General features: G+C 40.8%; 1 protein-coding gene across 1 annotated transcript; it reads left to right on the top strand.

The window, feature by feature from the left end:
* Positions 1–55: 55 nt before the first annotated feature.
* On the top strand, positions 56–16,601 carry rbl1 (retinoblastoma-like 1 (p107)). Its single transcript, XM_031727224.2, has 22 exons — positions 56–355; positions 2,162–2,295; positions 2,657–2,860; positions 3,587–3,651; positions 3,839–3,967; positions 4,447–4,610; positions 4,762–4,826; positions 4,920–5,079; positions 5,632–5,798; positions 7,807–7,919; positions 8,174–8,277; positions 8,652–8,789; positions 9,045–9,209; positions 9,782–9,938; positions 10,021–10,248; positions 10,621–10,811; positions 11,351–11,527; positions 12,576–12,647; positions 12,744–12,831; positions 14,079–14,230; positions 14,325–14,489; positions 15,499–16,601. The coding sequence occupies exons 1-22, from the start codon at positions 194–196 to the stop codon at positions 15,691–15,693; spliced, it is 3,195 nt and encodes a 1,064-aa protein (XP_031583084.2). The 5' UTR covers positions 56–193; the 3' UTR covers positions 15,694–16,601.
* Positions 16,602–18,540: the final 1,939 nt, after the last annotated feature.

Raw genomic sequence — 18,540 nt, 5'->3', positions numbered from 1 at the left:
TCCCCTCGCCTCTTATTGGTCCGGGTCGTGAAGTTTTCGCGCCAACGCGCTGCATTGTGGGGGACTGATAACGGAAGTTGTTGTGTCCTGAACAAGTTGGTGGGCTGTGTTATTTGGCAGTGGGAAAGAGGGGCGCTGTGTTTTGTTTTTTAGATTTGAACTCAGGTTGAAATTATACCTGTCGCTGGTGCGGATGCGGGGCGAAGAGTCTTCAGATTCGGAGTCGAGCAGGATGGAGGAGAGCTCGGTGCGGAGGAGTTTGGAGACGTTGTGTCAGGAGCTGAACATGGACGAACAGACGGCCACAGAAGCCATGGACAACTTTACTGCCATATGGAATACATATACTCTGGAGGTGAATAATGTCCTCTAAATAGTCAGTAGCTGTTTAACGTGTCAGACTCCTGCTAAGCTCATTACTGTAGATTAATTTTCATGCGTAGTGAATGCTTCACCCGGACACGAACACAGCAGTTAAAGGGCTCTGTTTTTACTTTCCACGCTGGAGTTGCACCGGTTAGTCGATCGCCACTGTGTATCAACTAAACATATTGCCAGTAAAATGATCGTGCTGATTTATTCTTGTGTCAGAGTCACCCCTGGTTTCGGCCTCTCCAATACAAAAATACTTAATTTCCAAGTGAAGCGTTAATGTTACAGCAGGTATCAGCTGGATTAAGCTAAATATATACAATAAAATAAACTAAAAATAGATTAGAGACTAAAGACAGCGTATATAGATTTATTTGGGATTTATTTTGTTGAGCTGTTGTTGTCATATGTTGTTTATTGTTTGGGTTGCTGTGATGGCGTGAGTTTCTGATAAAGTAGACACTAGAGTAATCATAATATTTTATTTATTGAATGTAACTACTGTCCAGAACCACAGTCTTTGTTCACATCAGGGTTTGGACTGAATAACAAAAAGGGGGAAAACGTATTGTTACCCCAGACCTTGGTCATGATTTTTTTTTTCATAAACATACATACATAAAGACGCTTGACTTAAATTATATCAAGCCTGTTTTTGTATACTAGTGTGGGTGGGTGAAGCTGTGCAGTAATTTAAAGAGTGCTTGCGGTATAGGGATCCACTACTGATGAAATTTTTAGGTCAGTATTGATGTTTGAAATATCAGTCTGGCCAATAGATGACATTAGTAGTTTTTCTTCTGTAGTTAGTTTTGTGTTGTTGTTTCGTCCTCCTTCAATTAAATAAATGGTCATTATAAAAAAAACTCTTAAACTCATATCTTTATTTGAATAGGGCTGATTTCAATGAATAAATATTTTTTTATTCACTTAAATGCATAAAATTCATGGCAACGTTGTTTATTGAAAATTAAAATGAAAAACAATAAATGGGAATTATTTGAAACCATGAGTCATGCAAAGATAGATAACCTACTCTGTTTAACTACTCCATGCTCTTAAACTTTGTTTTATTATTGTGTTCATTTCCTGTTTTTATGCTTGTCTTATTTGTTCTGTAAACTGTCCTCGAGTGTTTTGAAAGGCACTTTTAAATAAAATGTATTATCAATATTGTCATTATTGTTATTATTATTATTATTTAAGCTTAAGTAGAATCCAAAAATAAAAACATGGATAAAAACAGGAAAGGTTTCTTTTAAAAAAAACACAGACACACGCTTATAAGTATAATGTTGATTCCTAATTTACATTTACGAAGCTGTGACAGCAAAATGTTTTCTGATCAGTTTGATGTTTCTTGACTAAAAAGATGAATATAGTAAATGGCCTGTATTTGTATAGCGCTTTGCTAGTCCCTAAGGACCCCAAAGCGCTTTACACATCCAGTCATCCACACATTCACACACACATTCACACACTGGTGATGGCAGCTACATGTAGCCACAGCCACCCTGGGGCGCACTGACAGAGGCGAGGCTGCCGAACACTGGCGCCACCAGGCCCTCTGGCCACCACCAGTAGGCAACGGGTGAAGTGTCTTGCCCAAGGACACAACAACCGAGACTGTCCAAGCCAGGGCTCAAACCGGCAACCTTCCGATTACAAGGCGAACTCCCAACTTTTTGAATATGATTGTGCATCATGCAGCTGTTTGATCACAAAGCTTTATGTTTATGTTATGTATCGAAGACAAATGTGTAAATGTTGTGTTGCTGTTTCTCTGCAGGGAGATGTTGTACACTGGCTGGCATGTTCACTGTATGCAGCCTGCAGGAAGGGGTCCACTCCCACAGTGGGCAAAGGGCTGATGGAGGGAAACTGTGTCTCACTGACCAGGATTCTTCGCTCCTCGAAACTCAGGTGAATCTCTGTCAGCTCTGCGGGACCTGACTGTGCAGTTTAAGAAAAATGTAGCAACTGATAAAGCAATAAAAACATCAGTGTGCCGAATAAATTATGAGGTGGTAACTTACCTGGTTTTAGATGACTGATGGTGAAGAAAAGACTCAGATTCAGTGTCTTCTTTACAGATAACACAGAAGGTGAAATAATTTTCTGTATTATCTGTAGAAAAATTTGACCATAAACAATGAATGTTTACAAACTGAAATCCTTTAAAAAGTGTGTTACAAAATTTCCGGTTATGGTTTTAATGGGAGCCTATCCTCCATTGTTTTGTGTTTGAACATGTACACTTCTGCTTGTTCTGTCCCTTCCTCAGTCTGATCCAGTTCTTCTCCAAGATGAGGAAGTGGGCCGACATGTCCAAGCTCTCACAGGACTTCAGGCTCCGAATGGAGCGCCTGGAACGCAACTTTGAGGTCTCCACGGTGATTTTCCGCAAGTTTGAACCCATCTTCATGGACATGTTTCAAAATCCGCAGGGAACCGACCCGCCACGGCAACCACGCAGCAGGAAGCACAGGTAACACTAACACACACAGAGCTGCTTGTCTAACCCTTGGTTAACATTCTTGTAAAGTTCTATATCTAAAGTATTAAGATCTACTTTGAAAGTGTTTGCTTTAAATCCCTTTGATGTTGGACTTTGTAGTGCAAATTATATTAAAGTACATTCAATTTTCAACACTGCTTAGCTATAAATTTGCTTACTATAGATTTAATTTTGTAGTGAATGTATTTTAGAGATTCATGTAAAAAAGCACCTGAGCAATAATAATAAAGGGATTCTCACTTTATTTAAATACGTAGTTTCATGCTAAACATGGACTGTCTTTAGCAGAAGCTTCTATGAATTTCACAAATTCACTTTATTGGTGACTTTAAGCACAGACAGGACGTCTTATTTGGTCCTAAATTTCACAAATGCTGTAATTGGTTAATTCATGTAGCCGTATGAACATCACAGAGGACAAATTCTCTGAAAAGCTCTCCTGTTTATCAGAGGCATACTTTCCTCCTGTCAACAGCAGGTCATACCAGAAAGATAGAACACATTTGATTTTGTACATAGGGTCCTTTTTTGTTTTGTTTTTTGTGATCTTGTCTCATACCATCTTTGCCTCTGGTTAGTTACTCTGACCACACACTTAGTCACCAGCCGTCAGTCGGTAAACGCAGAGATTTTATTCTCGTTGTCACATTTAGTCAATACACACAGCATGACCGTGTCCTCCCTCTGAGTCTGCAGGCGGTTGCCCTGTCACATCAGTGATGTCTTCAAGTTCTGCTGGACTCTGTTTGTCTACACTAAAGGTACCCGCAACTAAGCTTGAAAGGACACTTTACATTTTCAAATAACTGATTTCACCAATAATTATGTGTTGAATTTTTTCCTCAGTTTTAGTTTCTTTAAATACAGCTACTAAAATAAAACGAAAACATTGTAATTATTCATTACGGCCTTTATACATGATGTGACTGTGTGTTTCTATTTGTGAAGGAAACTTCCGTATGATTGGGGATGACCTGGTGAACTCGTACCACCTGCTTCTCTGCTGTCTGGACTTGGTGTTTGGAAATGCTCTCCTCTGTGCCAACAGGAAAGACCTCATCAACCCGACGTTCAGAGGTGGGGGACCTGTGTGGTTGTCTCAAAGCGTTTTCAGACTAATTGCAAGGCAGATTTTTAAAACTTTCAGTTATGCATTATCTTTTCCAGAATGCATTCCCAGAAAGCTCTGTGTTGATTAACTCCTGAGTTTTTTGTTTCCTAAACAGCTGATCATTGTTTACACTTGTACAGCTGTGATCAGAAATGTTACATCAGGGCGATTGATCACAACATGACATATTCCTTTTAATTTGATCAGTGTTTTATGTATGTAGAGTGAGATACTGATTAGCTTCTCGGGAAATTCAGAGTTTGGGGAATAAACTCTGCCAATGAGCAGCTGAGGATCACAAAATCTAAAATCAGGTTTTATCAAGCAGAAAACGTAATCTTAGGATCGAGTAGCTCAGAGTTTTCACTAATCCTGCTTTTTGGAACAGGCTCTTGTTGTTCCAGTACCTGCACAGTATATTGGTTTATTTGTGTGTCTGTTGCAGGTCTGCCTGCTGCGTACCGCGCTGACGGCCATATTTCCTCTGATGAGCCTCCTCCATGCGTGTTGGAGAGATTGTGCGAGCTCCACGACGGGCTGGTGGTGGAGGCGAAAGGCATCAAGCAGCACTACTTCAAACCTTACATACAGAAGCTGTTTCAGAAACAGGTGCATTCACTTTATCCTAAATGCATACATACATGTGTTTAATCATTACAGTTCTTTTCCAGCTTTTCTTCATTATTTATTTTTAATTTTTTTCAAGCAGTAACTCTGTTTTCCTCCAATCTGCTGCTATCTCACATTTCTCACTGATCAGATCCTGAAAGGCCACGACGAGCTTTTGACTGAACTCTTGGATCCTCAGAACTTCATCGATAACAAGTGAGCAACAAGAGAACAGAAAACAGTTTGTGCTCTTCCCTGTTCTTTCTCTTTTAGAAATGTAGACACATTTCCGTGTGTCTGTGTTTGCAGTAAAGCCATAAACAGGGAGTATGAGGAGTATGTGCTGACGGTGGGAGACTTCGATGAGCGAGTGTTTCTGGGAGCCGATGCCGACGAGGAGATCGGAACTCCAAGGAAGATCGTTCAGGAACCACCTGCCAGCCAACAGCTGCAGCAACATGTGGAGAAGGTAAACACACACACACACACACACACACACCGTTATCAACACACACAGAAGGTGTAGTCACCAAGAAAAGATTAGAAACACCTGCCAGAAAATACCAGGTCAGGAGTGAATCAAACACTAGACTGAGGAGAAAAAGTGATTTTCGATTTAAATAATCGAGATTTTCATAATAAAATGCGAGGTGAATGCAAAATCTATTTAATAAAGTTTGTATCAAAGCAACAATTATTGACCAATGTTTGTAAATGAGTAAGAAAATAAAAGGAATAAGAGGAAAGCCATTGCTTTTACTTTTAATGTAGTTTAAATAAATAATAAATGAGTCCAGCCCAGGATGAACTATTTTGTCCTTAAGAACAGATTTAAAAGCAGCCAATAAAGGAGTAGATCTGATATGAAGCAGTGTTCTAAAGCTCAACTACAAAAAGCATGACCCTTCTTTGATTCAAACCTGGATCAGTGAACTCAATAAAAAGTCACAGAGATGGGAAAAAAAAAACCCACTGGTTTAATTACTTAAAGGAAATTTACTCTCTCCCTCTCTGTATGCAGTCTGCCTCTCTCGCCCCCTCCACCCCTCTGACCGGACGAGTGTACCTGAAGGAGAAGGACCTGCTTGTCACTCCCGTCTCCTCGGCGACACAGAGTGTCAGCAGGCTGCAGAGCATGGTGGCCGGTTTAAGGACGGCCCCCAGTGACCATCTGATGCAGATCTTCAAGTCAGTCTTTTTTTTTTTTTTCTTCTTCTTTTTTTTGTCTTTGCAGAACTACAGCACCAGTGAAAGGGCGTCCAAACTTTAGACTCGTACTGTACTTAGACAATGTTGAGCATGAAAATGGTGAAATGAATATATTTAAATTAGAGAAGAAAGACTGTATACTGTAGATTTAACAGTGTGGGTAAAGAGTAGAGGAAAAATGAGAAAAAGTGATTCAATCATGATCATTAGTCTGTGGTTTTATGAGTAAGTCATTTTAAATTTTTCTGTCAGGGTGTTTTGAGCAGGACTCTTTGGCTACGTTCACACTGCAGGTCTTAATGCTCAATTCCGATTTTTTTGATCAAATCCGATTTTTTTTGTCTGCTTGTTCACACTACAAATAAAATGTGACAGCAAACGTGCTCTAGTGTGAACGCTCAAAGCGGCCCGCATGCACAAAAGAAGGCGTCACACAACGCGCTCTGTTTAGACCCAGAGCAAACAATATTGTTTGACTGATGGCTTCGGACTTTACGTTGCACAGTTTTTGCTTTAAATTATTCTGTTATTTACATAATAATGTAAATAACCTAATAATGATCCTTATTGCAGTTTTAGACAGGAGTGGTGCTTCAAAGGATAGCTGCAGATTTCTGTCAGAATCCGCAGATTATACAGTACAAATAAAATGTTCACGTTGTCTTCCCAACAGTTTCACTAACATCTACGATGAATGGCCAGGAAGCGTTTGCGATGTCTTCTCGGGCGCTTCTCCGGCGCTGATAATTGGCGTCTGTCTTGTGTCAGTGACGTAAAAGACGGATTTAATGCAACATGACCGTTCAAACAGCAGTCCCTTTCTAAAACATCGGATATGTATCGGATTCAGTACCACATACGAAAGTGACCCAGATCGGATTTGAAAATATCGGATTTGTGCCGTTCACACTGTCATACCATGATCGGATATGGGTCGCATAGGGTCAAAAAAGTCGGATTTGATGCGCTTTCGCCTGCAGTGTGAACGTAGCCTTTGTTCCCCGCCTCCTCTTGTCTGTAGAGTCTTTGAACCTTGCGGTGGGAGGGGTCAGAGCAATGTGGGGCATGTGCATGTAGTAGGTTGCACATCCAGTGTTTCTTAAATTGTTTATGAAATGCTACCATATGTAAGTCTCACCAGCAGCCTGTTCCTCTCTACCATCTTGGACTCCAGTTACTAACTAATGAACTCAGTGTAGCAGGAAATGAACCAGTTTGTTTTGGTGTGGTTGTGCCAGTAGGATTAGGATATCTGTTATCAGCTGCAGTGTAAGACACTGAAGCTGCGGTCGATTGTACTACAGGATGAAGAGTGTCATTAGTCAACTGAATGATACTGTAGATCACTACAACATCACCCTGACTAGCAAGCCTGCTGGTAGGGAAATGTAAGCTGAGAAAAACCTTGACTTGAATTCTCAGACAGATTTTTTTTAAAATGCTAATAGTGGTATTAATATTATTATTATGTAGTAGTATTAATATTGTTATTAAGTATTTAATATTTAGTGGCAATTCATGTATCATTTAAGAAAAGTAAAAAAACAAGAGTCTGAAAAACTCTTATAGACTGAAATTTACATTTGTTTATTTAACATTTAGGTTTTAGATGTAAGAAATCTTAACAGATGTCTCTTTTTTTTTTTTTGTTAATATTTTGTCTTTATATGATAAAAGAAACCGCTTTGACACATGAGTATTTGAATATTTGTGAAATGGACTGTAAGCATTCAGTTACCATGGATCTATTTTCATATATTTCTGAATTATTCAAAATCCTCTGAACATTTCTTTTGAGTCACAGTTACATCCTCCAGTAGATGAAAACATGACTCATAACCAAGAATAACATAAGAGTTTACAGAAACAGATGTTTCAATAATGTGCTTTTCATAAGACGCATGATCCTGAAACCAGTATCACTTAGCCCTTTTGTGGTATTTTCTATAATGTAAAAACATTCATTTTGCCTCTGTTCTTATTGAAGGTCCTGCTCCAGAGATCCCACAGAGTCCATACTGACCCGAGTGAAGACACTGGGACAAACCTTCAAAGAACATTACACCAATGACTCGGAGGACACGCCTGGCTCTCATATAGGTAGAACACACACACACACACACACACACACACACACGAGTGGTTTGAGGAGAGGTGTCTTCAGTTTTTAACAGACGAGAGGTTTTTGGTGATGACTAATGGAATCTTACTGTTGTGCACTTTTCTACTCCAATCACTGAATCATTTTTCTGCAGTATTAATTAAAATAGTATTAGTATTAATTAAACTATGCTGGCTGTCAGACTCACCAAAATCCCCATAAAGCATAAATGCACGTGTGTCTTTTGTTCCAGACTTTGCAGAGAACCGTTTAAAGCTGGCTGAGATCCTCTACTACAAGATCCTGGAGAACGTCATGGTCCAGGAGACCAAACGGCTGCCTGGCAGAGACATGAGCGTAAGCAGCAGTCACAGCGTGTTTCATACATGAGCCACTCACACACTAAAAAGTCATTTTTACTATCCTACCTTAACGTAGATTGTTCTCCACACAACACTGACATCATTCCTCATCTGATGAGGCCTGTGTGTATCTCACTCATATGTCAGTCACAAAAATGATTATGCAGTTGTCAACTACTGGATGAGATGCACAGATTGAAGACGCAGCTAATTTATATCGAGCACCCCCAAAACCCGGGCAGCAAGCCAGACTGTAGTGAAAACACAGAAGAATGCTAAAATGAGGCTCTTGCTTTCATTTCCTTCATCCTTGCCACAGATGTCTGTAGAGTCTCTGGCTCAAGTTTAAAGGTGTGTTTGTGTTGTCAGGTTTTGCTGGAGCAGGATATCTTCCACTGTTCCCTGATGGCGTGCTGTCTGGAGGTGGTGTTGTTCGCCTACAGCTCCCAGAGGACCTTTCCCTGGATCATCAGTGTCTTCAAGCTGGCTCCTTTCTACTTCTTTAAGGTAATAGACGCTTAGACACACACACACAGGAAAACCTTGGCTGAATAAAGGGTTAGAAAAAATTTCTATATCACTAAAATCAATATCCACAGATCTAATCTGCTTAAAGTCAGTAAACCAGATGCAGTACAGATGTTTAAACGAACAGCTCCTGTTTCAGAATTGATTCGTAAATAAAACCCGTCCTTTCCCAAAGCAGTTTGTTTTGGTTTTTTCGCCACTCTGGATTCATTAAGTGTGTGTTTGTGTGCACAGGTGATCGAGGTGTTTATCCGCTCAGAGGAGGGCCTGTCCAGAGACATGGTGAAACATCTGAACTCCATCGAGGAGCAGGTTCTGGAGAGCAGGGCGTGGACCGCAGACTCTGCCCTGTGGAGTGCCTTGCAGGCTGCAGGGAACAAGGTTCCCACAGTGGAGGAGGTCAGAGGAACACACATAATCCATAATACTGATAAAAACCTGCAAACTGTCTGGAAATACAAGCTCTCTCAAGGTGATTTGCATAGTTTGTCTCTAAAGGCTCAAATAGAAATTTTAATAAACATAAAATGTCTCAAAAGTCTAATTTTTCATCATAAAGAGCATCAGTCCCATAAACACGATACTGGTGATGATGGGATGAGAACTATGAGCCTGAGAGGCAGGTGAAGAAAGATTTACATAGGAAATCACTGAAGTGGGAGCTATTAGACTAATTTCCAGCTTCATAATTTTATCTTTGGACTCTACTGGAGCAGCTTTGCATGATTCACATGTGCAAACCTGGGGACATGGTGCAGCTCCTGAGTTCATCAATTATATGGGGGGAAAATGCTACTTTTTCTGTAACTGTCAACTTTCTGAATAGCACAAATGGAAGGTTTTGACGGCAGGTGGGCGGGGCTTGTGTGTCACTCTAATTGATATAAAGAGCCAAGAGTAGGAAAGGAAAACATGTAAAACTCTGTTTAGAGAAGTCTTCACTAAACACTAAACCTCATCTCTTTCTGCAGGTGAATTTTTCCTCCAGTCTTGACACAGGTTCTGCTTCTGCTTCTGGGTCTTGTTCTGTCAGTGGAGGTCAGTCCCACCTGCCCATGGTGGCCCTCTCACCCATCATCCATCCCCGCATCAGGGAGTTCAGGTCCGGCCTGGGAAGCGCCCGTAAAGGTGGGTCTCTAAGCCGGGCAGGTCTTCAGGTTGTTTTTGTAATTTAATGCTAAATTTTTTGTTTTCTCTTCACCTCTTCCAGATGTGCCTCCTTCTCCACTGTCCGTACACGACAGGTACAGCTCTCCTGCAGCTGGCAGCGCGAAACGGCGTCTCTTCGGTGACGACCCTCCAGCTCCGTCGCCGGGCCTGAACGCCGGCTTAAGCCCAATGTCCTCTCCAGCAAAGAGGCTGACCTTTGGCACAAGCAGCACCCTGAAGATCGGAGGACAGGGGACACAGACCACTGTCCTGAGTATCCCACTGCCAGGTGCTTACACCTTACACCTTTCCTGTTTCACTGTTGTCATGGTTGCATCATCAGCCAAAACAGGATAGAATTACATATTTTTTATTTATTTTTTTTAAAACCTCCCTGGCACTGAATAAGCTGAACTACCACCAAAAAGAGAGACTTGGAGCACTCGCATTTGCATTTCTTTACACAGAGTATTCAGGCTCCATACAGAAGAAGGGCAAACCCTCAAACTGAGACAGTATTAGTACCTTGCTTTGATGCTGGACATGGATTTAAGCCTCTATCCCTGACATGCAGATAGTTTTCTTTGTTAAAATAAGCCCACATAAATGTTCAGGCTGTTGGTTTTTGCTGCTAATCATCTGTTTGTGGGAATATCTGCAGGTACAAATAACACTGACCGCACCATCACGCTGATCCCGGTCCAGCCGTGTGATTCCTCCGCTCCCGTCACGGCTCAGTTCCTGCTGACCGCCTCACCGAGCCGGCCCACCGCCGTTGCCACGACCTCTGATACCCAAGCAGGAAATGGACGACCAAGACGCACCGGATCACTCGCACTCTTCTTCAGGAAGGTACGGACTGTGAAAGGAGTCTGACATTTTAAGACAGGCTGGTTTCATAAACATCTCTTTAGTTATAAATTAAAGCATTTATAATATTTTTATGTTTGTATAACCTGATCACTCTAGAATCTTGTCTGGGAAAGAAACATGTTAATAAATAAACCTTAAAATGTGCAGAACATAATACAGGTTTCAGTTTAGATGATAAACGTCCCACTAGAGCTACAACCAACAATTCAGATCTAATCTCGACTTCTTTTCCCTCCTTCCCACCCCCCTTTTTTAATTTGTATTTTTGTCCACATAAACTTTCTCTTTCAGATCTTTGATCAGTCGTATGTTGTGCATTTCACTGGTGGTTAGAGTAATACAGTTTCATTCCCTCTGAATATGAAAATAAGTACATTTCAGTTTTAAGATATTTACTCGAGTAACATGAGCTGCATTAGCCACTGCCCTCCATACATACATTTATCTTTGACATTTTATTTTTCTACTTGTACAACAGCTGGAAACGACATATAAATCTCGTCCTTCTGCCCTTGCAGGTGTATCACCTGGCTAGCGTACGTCTGAGGGATTTGTGTGTGAAGCTGGACATCTCGTCGGATCTGCGAGGGAAAATCTGGACGTGTTTCGAGCACTCTCTGGTCCACTGTACCGATTTGATGAAGGACCGGCACCTCGACCAGCTGCTGCTGTGCAGCATTTACATCATTTCCAAAGTGAGAACACGGAGAAAAGCTTCACATTTAATTAAGAGGAACGTATGGCAGCTGTTTTTAAACCGCCTGAGGCTGCTGCACTGGCTTGCTGGGAAATGTCTTTCTGGCATTTTAACAATGTTTTCTAATTTCTCAATCATGATTTTTCTCCTCGGAGGGAAATGTGTTTCTGACAGCTGCTGTGACCAGCGATCTATGCAGGAAAACGAGGCTGAGCCAGCCAGAGAAAAGCAGACAGTTTATTCACAAAATGTTATCCTTTAGCTTTCATCTGTAAGTAAATGTTTAGCATTCAGAACAGACAGCAGATCAGATTATACACTTAAACAGAAACATGAAATATTTATGTTGTGTCTGCAGTGAAAGGAAAGTTTTTCCGTCGCTGTCATAGCAGCTGGTGAAGCCCTCATACACTACATGTAGCTTCCAAGTGTGCCTTATACCTGCCATCTTCTGAACAACCAACATGATTTATGACCACAGAAAACACTTTGCTGCTGACTTTCAGCATCATGGTCCCATTAATTCAAAGATGATGATACAGCTGCTTTACGTTGTGATTGAAAGTGTTCTTACCTGGTCAAATCAGCATGTTAGAGTTTTGCTTTAAAATTGTCTGGCATGTCCGTGTTTTCACCGATTCTATTATTTACAGCGTGTTTTAATAGCAGTATAGTTTCTCTGATGGAGAATACATTTGAATATGCAGGCTGTTATTAACCTTGCAAATGAAGCCCAGCTGAAAGTTTGAGCAGCACCAACTGTGTGTCACATCATTGCAGTAGTGTGTATGTGTCCTGTGCATTTGTTGACGCAGAAGTTGTTTTTATAATTGAGCCCAAGTCTCTTTTCCACTGCTGGAAATTCAACTACTAGAACAAAAAACCACGTGCCGGGAGTAGAGGTCAGGATTCCTGACTTTAGAATCACCTGTGCACTAACGTGATATTTCTCCAGAACAACTTACCTGAAGGAACAGGGCATCTAGTTTAAGAAATCAATTTTGTTTGTACATCTTTTGACTCCTTCCTTCCTTCCTTCCTTATAGATCACCAAAGAGACTCACACCTTCCAGGACATCATGAAGTGTTACCGCAGCCAGCCGCAGGCCAACAGCCATGTGAGAAACCCCTTTAACACAAGCTACTGATTCTCTTAATCAGTAATGTTATGTTTGTAGAGGCTCCACTCTTACACTCTGTGTTTATACATGTAGGTGTACCGCAGCGTCTTACTGCGTCGCACTCCCAGAGAGCAGGTGGCTGATGAAAACATGGAGGTGGATCCTGTTTCGGGTGGAGAATGTAAGCTCTCACAGACATATGTTTCATAATGACTTCCTTTAATGTAGCATCAAAGCAGCAGTGTTTATTGGCAGCCGTATTTCATGAACATTTTTAACCAGTTGTTGCATTTAAAGACTGGCAGCATCTTCTGAACAGCAGTTTTTGAGAATCTGAATTTAACCTCTTAAGATGTTTGAGGTTAGTCAGGGATTCTCTCTTTATTATTTATTTATAGATTTTTACATGCTGAAAGCTTCAGGTAAACTTGTGACTTTTTACAGATGGCGCTCTGAGGGCTGACACGTTTTCCATCTTTTTTCATGTTTTTCATCAGACATATAGTCTATAGTGTTGTCTTCATGGGACTAAAAAATATACATTTATTAGCTGAGAACATCCATCTGTGTGTATTCTACCACCTCCATCTCCCCCAGCAGCCGACACTCATGCTGTACAACCATAAAACACTTTACCTGCAGTAGATAAATCTGACTAAGACCTAGAAACATCTTAGTCAGATTCTCAAACTGTCTTAACTAGTTGATATGGAGGAGGAGCAGCAGTGCCTCCTAAATAGCTCCTCCTCCCAGACACCATCAATAGGAAGTGTATTGGTGACCTTAATTTTGGTCACTGCCCACAGCTGCAGACCATAGCTCTCTGGCTTCACTCTTCCCTCACTCATGAACAATACCCAGGTAGACTTCATCTCCTCTACCTAAAGCACCTACTCCTTCCTCCCCACCTGGATCGAGCAGTTCACCCTTTTCCAGCTGAGAACCTACAGCCTTAGATTAACTGAGAGAAATGCTAATTAGCTTTAACAGTATTTCATTTATGGTCCCATATTAGGACTCATCAGAGGGCAGTTGACCAACAGGTTAGGAACAGCAGAACTCCAGGTCTAATTCTGGGGCACAAGTGCTTTGAAAATATGCACGAAAATGTCCCAATAAAGAAAGAAATAGAGAAATGACAAACTTGTTTTAATACATGAGGAAAAACACGACATCGAGTATGATTAGACCGAAGGAGGAGATACTAGAGCTTGTGTTATGTCACCCAAAGTAAAAAATTGATTAAACCCACTGTTTAGTTATATGACAGGAAGAGAAAACAGTGGAGGGAAATTAAAGATGTAATTAGGTGATAGAAAAGCAGGACTTTTAAGCAGCTGGCTAAAAAACTTTTGATATGAGGAAGCAAACAGTGGAGCTCGATATTTGATAAATTACTCAAAACTGTTGATTTGTTTTTCTGTTCAGCTGCAGAGAAAACCAATCAGCACTCGGGAGACTTAAACTGCAGCCAATCAGGAGGGGAGGAGGAGCGTGGTGACCTCATCCAGTTTTACAACACTGTGTACGTCCTGAAGATGAAGAGCTTTGCTCTGCGATACGCCACCAGCGATAACCGGGTATGCTCCTGTTGTCACCTGTCTCCCCGGTAACGAAATTATTGCGTGGGTGAATGTTTGTTTTTGTTTGACGTGGCTGTGTCGGTTCCTCCAGGCGGACGCTCCTCCCCTCTCTCCGTTTCCGTCGGTCCGGGCTCAGCCTCTGTCTCCTCGCCGGATCTCTCAGAGACACTCGCTCTACGTCTCCCCTCACAAGAACTCAGCAGGCTGTCTCACGCCAAACTCCTACACCTACAGGATAAACAGCAGCCCGTCTAAGGCAAGAACACACTGTCACTCACACACATGGCGCCAAAGAGTGTCTGTAACAGGACCGGGCTGTATCTGCGATAAAACACAATCTGCTGTTAGTTCTATAAGGTTGTAAAGGACGGCACATCTGTCGAAGACTGAGTCAAATGGATGAAACAGTTCGGTGCTTTATAGCTGTTGTATCACTCTGGCCTGGTTGGGACACAGAAATGTATTGTTTTACACTTTTCTCTAAAGTGTCTGTGGTTCAATGTTGTTTAACTTCCCAAAACTTTTTAGTCATCTTTTTCGATTCACTTTGTAGTGGTGCGCTTCTTATATTCTTGTGACCACTGAATTTATAGTTGGGGGGTCTCTCCCCTTTCAAAATAAGTGCCCAAAAGCATTTCAAAGATGGCTGCAGAGTGGTGGGATTTGCTTCTAAAAGACTTCTGTATTTAACCGTTTCAGCTGAGTAAGGTCCTTCTGTTAATAATTTTAATCTAATTTAAATCTTGGTCCTTGGTCTCATCAGTGTGATCAGTCATCATCTAAAACAAAGTCTTAAAAAGATTTTGGGTCAGTGAAAAGTGTTGATGGCCTGTAGAAACAGCCTCACAGTTTATTTAAAAGTGTTTTAAACACTCTGCTCAGGACACATTAAAGGTTTTGTACCAGTTTGTTGTCGTTGTCAATAGCTGTTGGTGTGTTGGGATGATGTTAAGAGCTCTTACGTACAGCTGGGACATAAACCCAGATTTATAAAAATCCTTCCAGGAAAATATCCTTTACAGATTACATTTAAAAATATATATATATCATTCATATCATTAACAAATTTGAATTTGTCTGAATCAGACCCTGAAATTTCTCTCTTCTTTTTTTATTTTTATTTTTTATTTTTTTTTTAAATCTGAAAGTGTTAGATAATACAGTATTAGATAAGAGCACAGTGCAGTTAAAACTCATAACTTACATTAATGCACTGTAGAAATAAAATAGCATCAATGCCTCAGTGTGTCCTTTCCTCTATGCAGGAGCTGTCAGACATCAACCGGATGATCCGGCAGGGCTGCGTAAGCAGGAAGAGAGCCTTCAACATGGAGGGGGACGTCATGATGTCGTCGGCATGCGACTCCCCGAGTAAGAGGGCGTGTCCAGAGAACGGCAGCAGCCCAGATGTGCTGCTGAAGCGCCTCCAGGATGTCGTGTCGGAGCGGCAGAGTCACTGATGGGCCGAAAGACTGACAGAAACTCAAACCTGAAACTCTGCCAGGAAAGTAATGAAGCATTAACATTAACGGCTCCTCAGGTTCAAAAAGAAAACTCCAGCTACACTGAGACATGTTTGATTTCAGGAAACTTAAAGCTAAGGTGCCTTTTTTATGTCTCACATTTGATTTTAATCCGAGGGCAAAAGACACCGAACGCACAGCGGTAATGATGCTTTTCTTGTTTTATCCACAGCAAGTTGTAGTTCTGCTTCCTGTCTGTCAATCACATTGTTTGATCCACATGATGAAACAAAACGCACTGAAGAGGGGAAACGCTCACTGAGATTTGCATTACGTCCTTGCACAGAGGTGTTTGTTTTATACATGTTCAATCCTCGGTGTGACTCATGTTCAGCGCCTTTCAGTTTTAATCCCGCCCCCGTTTAATTTAATCAACCAGTCCCCTTGAAACAGGGGTCCCGTTTTTGATCTTTGAACTTTTAATCGTGCTGTTGCCTCCTCTCAGACTTACTGCCAGTTTGTCCTAGTGGCCACCTGTGGTATTGCAACTGAAATTCCACAGGAAAAGGGTTTTTGCTTTCCCCCAAACCTCTGCTAAAAAAACCAAAAGATGTGTAATGAGGCCGGTTTTAATTGTTCTGGTTTTAAATTTTATTCATGGAGGGATTCATGTTTCTAAAGTCTTCCTAGCAGCTGAAAAATCTGCGTTATTCTGTGTTAAAATCTGTGTTATTATACTAAACAGCAACGTTTTTTCAGCTCTTTGACCTTCCAAAGAAACAGATGCTAAATCAAAACACCGATTATATATTTCTTTTTTTTCTTTTTTTTCTTTTTTTGGTAAACAGATTTTACTGTTTGAGAAACATGTTTGATTAGATAACAATAAATAATCCTTCCTCTAATCTGGCTTTTTGTTTAAATCGGTGTCCTGGCATTATAATAAGCTAATGTTGGTTTATGTCAGGAAGGATAAACACCTTTTATAATACTATTATGAAAGGTGCATTATGAAAGCTGTGCTAGAAGTCTTATTATGACATATAAAAGATGTTGACAGTTGGCTCGTCAGCTGTGATCATCCCAAATTACCCGATCGAGCGTTAAAGAGTTAAATATGTAGCTGGATTGTGGCTACATAAAGATGCTGACCTGCACTGTGTTGTTCATATAACTGCTGATTTGTGTGCAGATTCCTAAAAGATAAAGTTAGAAGACTATCGTGGACTCCAGCTATTCAGACTGAATCACTCATCTGCAGCTTTCATGTAAAGTCTTTGACAGGAGGATAAACTGGATTAAATGATGGAGAAGTCCCACTTTTATATTTAACATCAAAACAGAGCAGAAAATAATCAGCTATGATTCTAAAATTTGGTAAACCTAATCAAGCGTTTGTAACTGCTTGAAAATCAGTTGAAAATTCAGTGACTTCTGATGATTTTTAATTATGCATAGGTCTCTTCCTCCACAGACGTAAAGCATTAGAAGCCCAGAGCCTCCTGAACAATATGGTGGCCTTGTTCTTGCATTGCTTCACTCAGTAACAGCGATCAGTGTAGCATCTGTGTCAATGGACTCTGTAAGCTAAGCGGTAACATGTCATTCTCAGGCGAGCGTGAGGCATCTCCTCAGTATATCCATGGAGTCGTTCACAGTTGCAGTTTCCACCTACAAACAGACAAACTGTGGACTCTGCCTGTAAACTGAGCCGTAAGCTGATGGTGATCGTCTCATTTTATTACAGATTCCAGCTGAGAGTCACATGTAGCCAGCTTGATGACATGTCTGGGGTCAGACGTTGGTCTTTAAGCAGCTGTAGTAGCAGACTTTGGTTTTTCAGTGTGGCGACAGCTGTTGGTGTGTTTGTGACACAGCACTTTAAAACTCTCCTTTCATACTGCAGGAATTAATTTCTTTTTAACAGACTCAAAGAATATCTGATGTTTGGAGTCATCCCCACCTCTCATACATGATTTCAAGAACAAACAAAAAATAAACACCTTCTCTTCTTTCAGAGAAATCTGATGTAAACACTTTTTGATTCAGAGAGCCTTTATACACATATTTTTCTGGAGTTTTCAGGGTCAGACCTCTCAGCATGTCTGTGTGGGTGCCTTTTTTGTACATATGCAAATAACAGTATTAAGGAAAAATAAGTGGAGAAAAGAAAACACAGAAGTATCTGAAACCTTTTTCAGATGTCTGAAATAGTTGAAGTCTAAACCGTGTATCGTCTCCTCTGAGATGATGTCTTTCACTACACTTCCTGCAGATGTCTCCTCTTTGTTTGGAGACTCGATTTCTGTGGAGAAAACGTCTTTTATTAGTTTTAATGTTTCTTTTTATTTTGTGGTTTTGAACTATGTCGTGCTGTAATTACAGGTGTTATGCTCGGCTGAAGCAGCATTTTTCTACGCAGGTGTGTAGTATCTACACTCAATTTTATTCTATGACGTGTTAGAAATCAGTCTCTCAGCTTCTACCTACCACGGCTTTTTCATAACTGCTTAAAAAAAGTTTTGTAAAATAAAGATTTAAAAGGTGTTGAGTTGTTTTATGGAAGGCCTTAAAAACACTGATTGATGGGCGTCGCCCGTCAACTTCAGTGATATTAAATAGTCAAGTTCTGTATAATAAAACTCTTCATTGTGAAATTTAGCTTTCATGTGTCCTCCTTATTTCATTTCTTTTAATTTTCTTTGTTGAAAATATTTTTAAAAATATACATGAGGTTAAAAGTGAATTCTCGACTTTACACATCACTGGGGGGTGGGGTGGGGGTGGGGGGGAGGTGAGGTGAGGTGAGGTGAGGTGATCAGCACCATTAATGTCCTGGCTGAG

Source organism: Oreochromis aureus, linkage group 5 (assembly GCF_013358895.1).
Source record: "Oreochromis aureus strain Israel breed Guangdong linkage group 5, ZZ_aureus, whole genome shotgun sequence".
Classification (NCBI taxonomy): Eukaryota; Metazoa; Chordata; class Actinopteri; order Cichliformes; family Cichlidae; genus Oreochromis; species Oreochromis aureus.
This window is presented reverse-complemented; position numbering and strand designations above follow the sequence as displayed.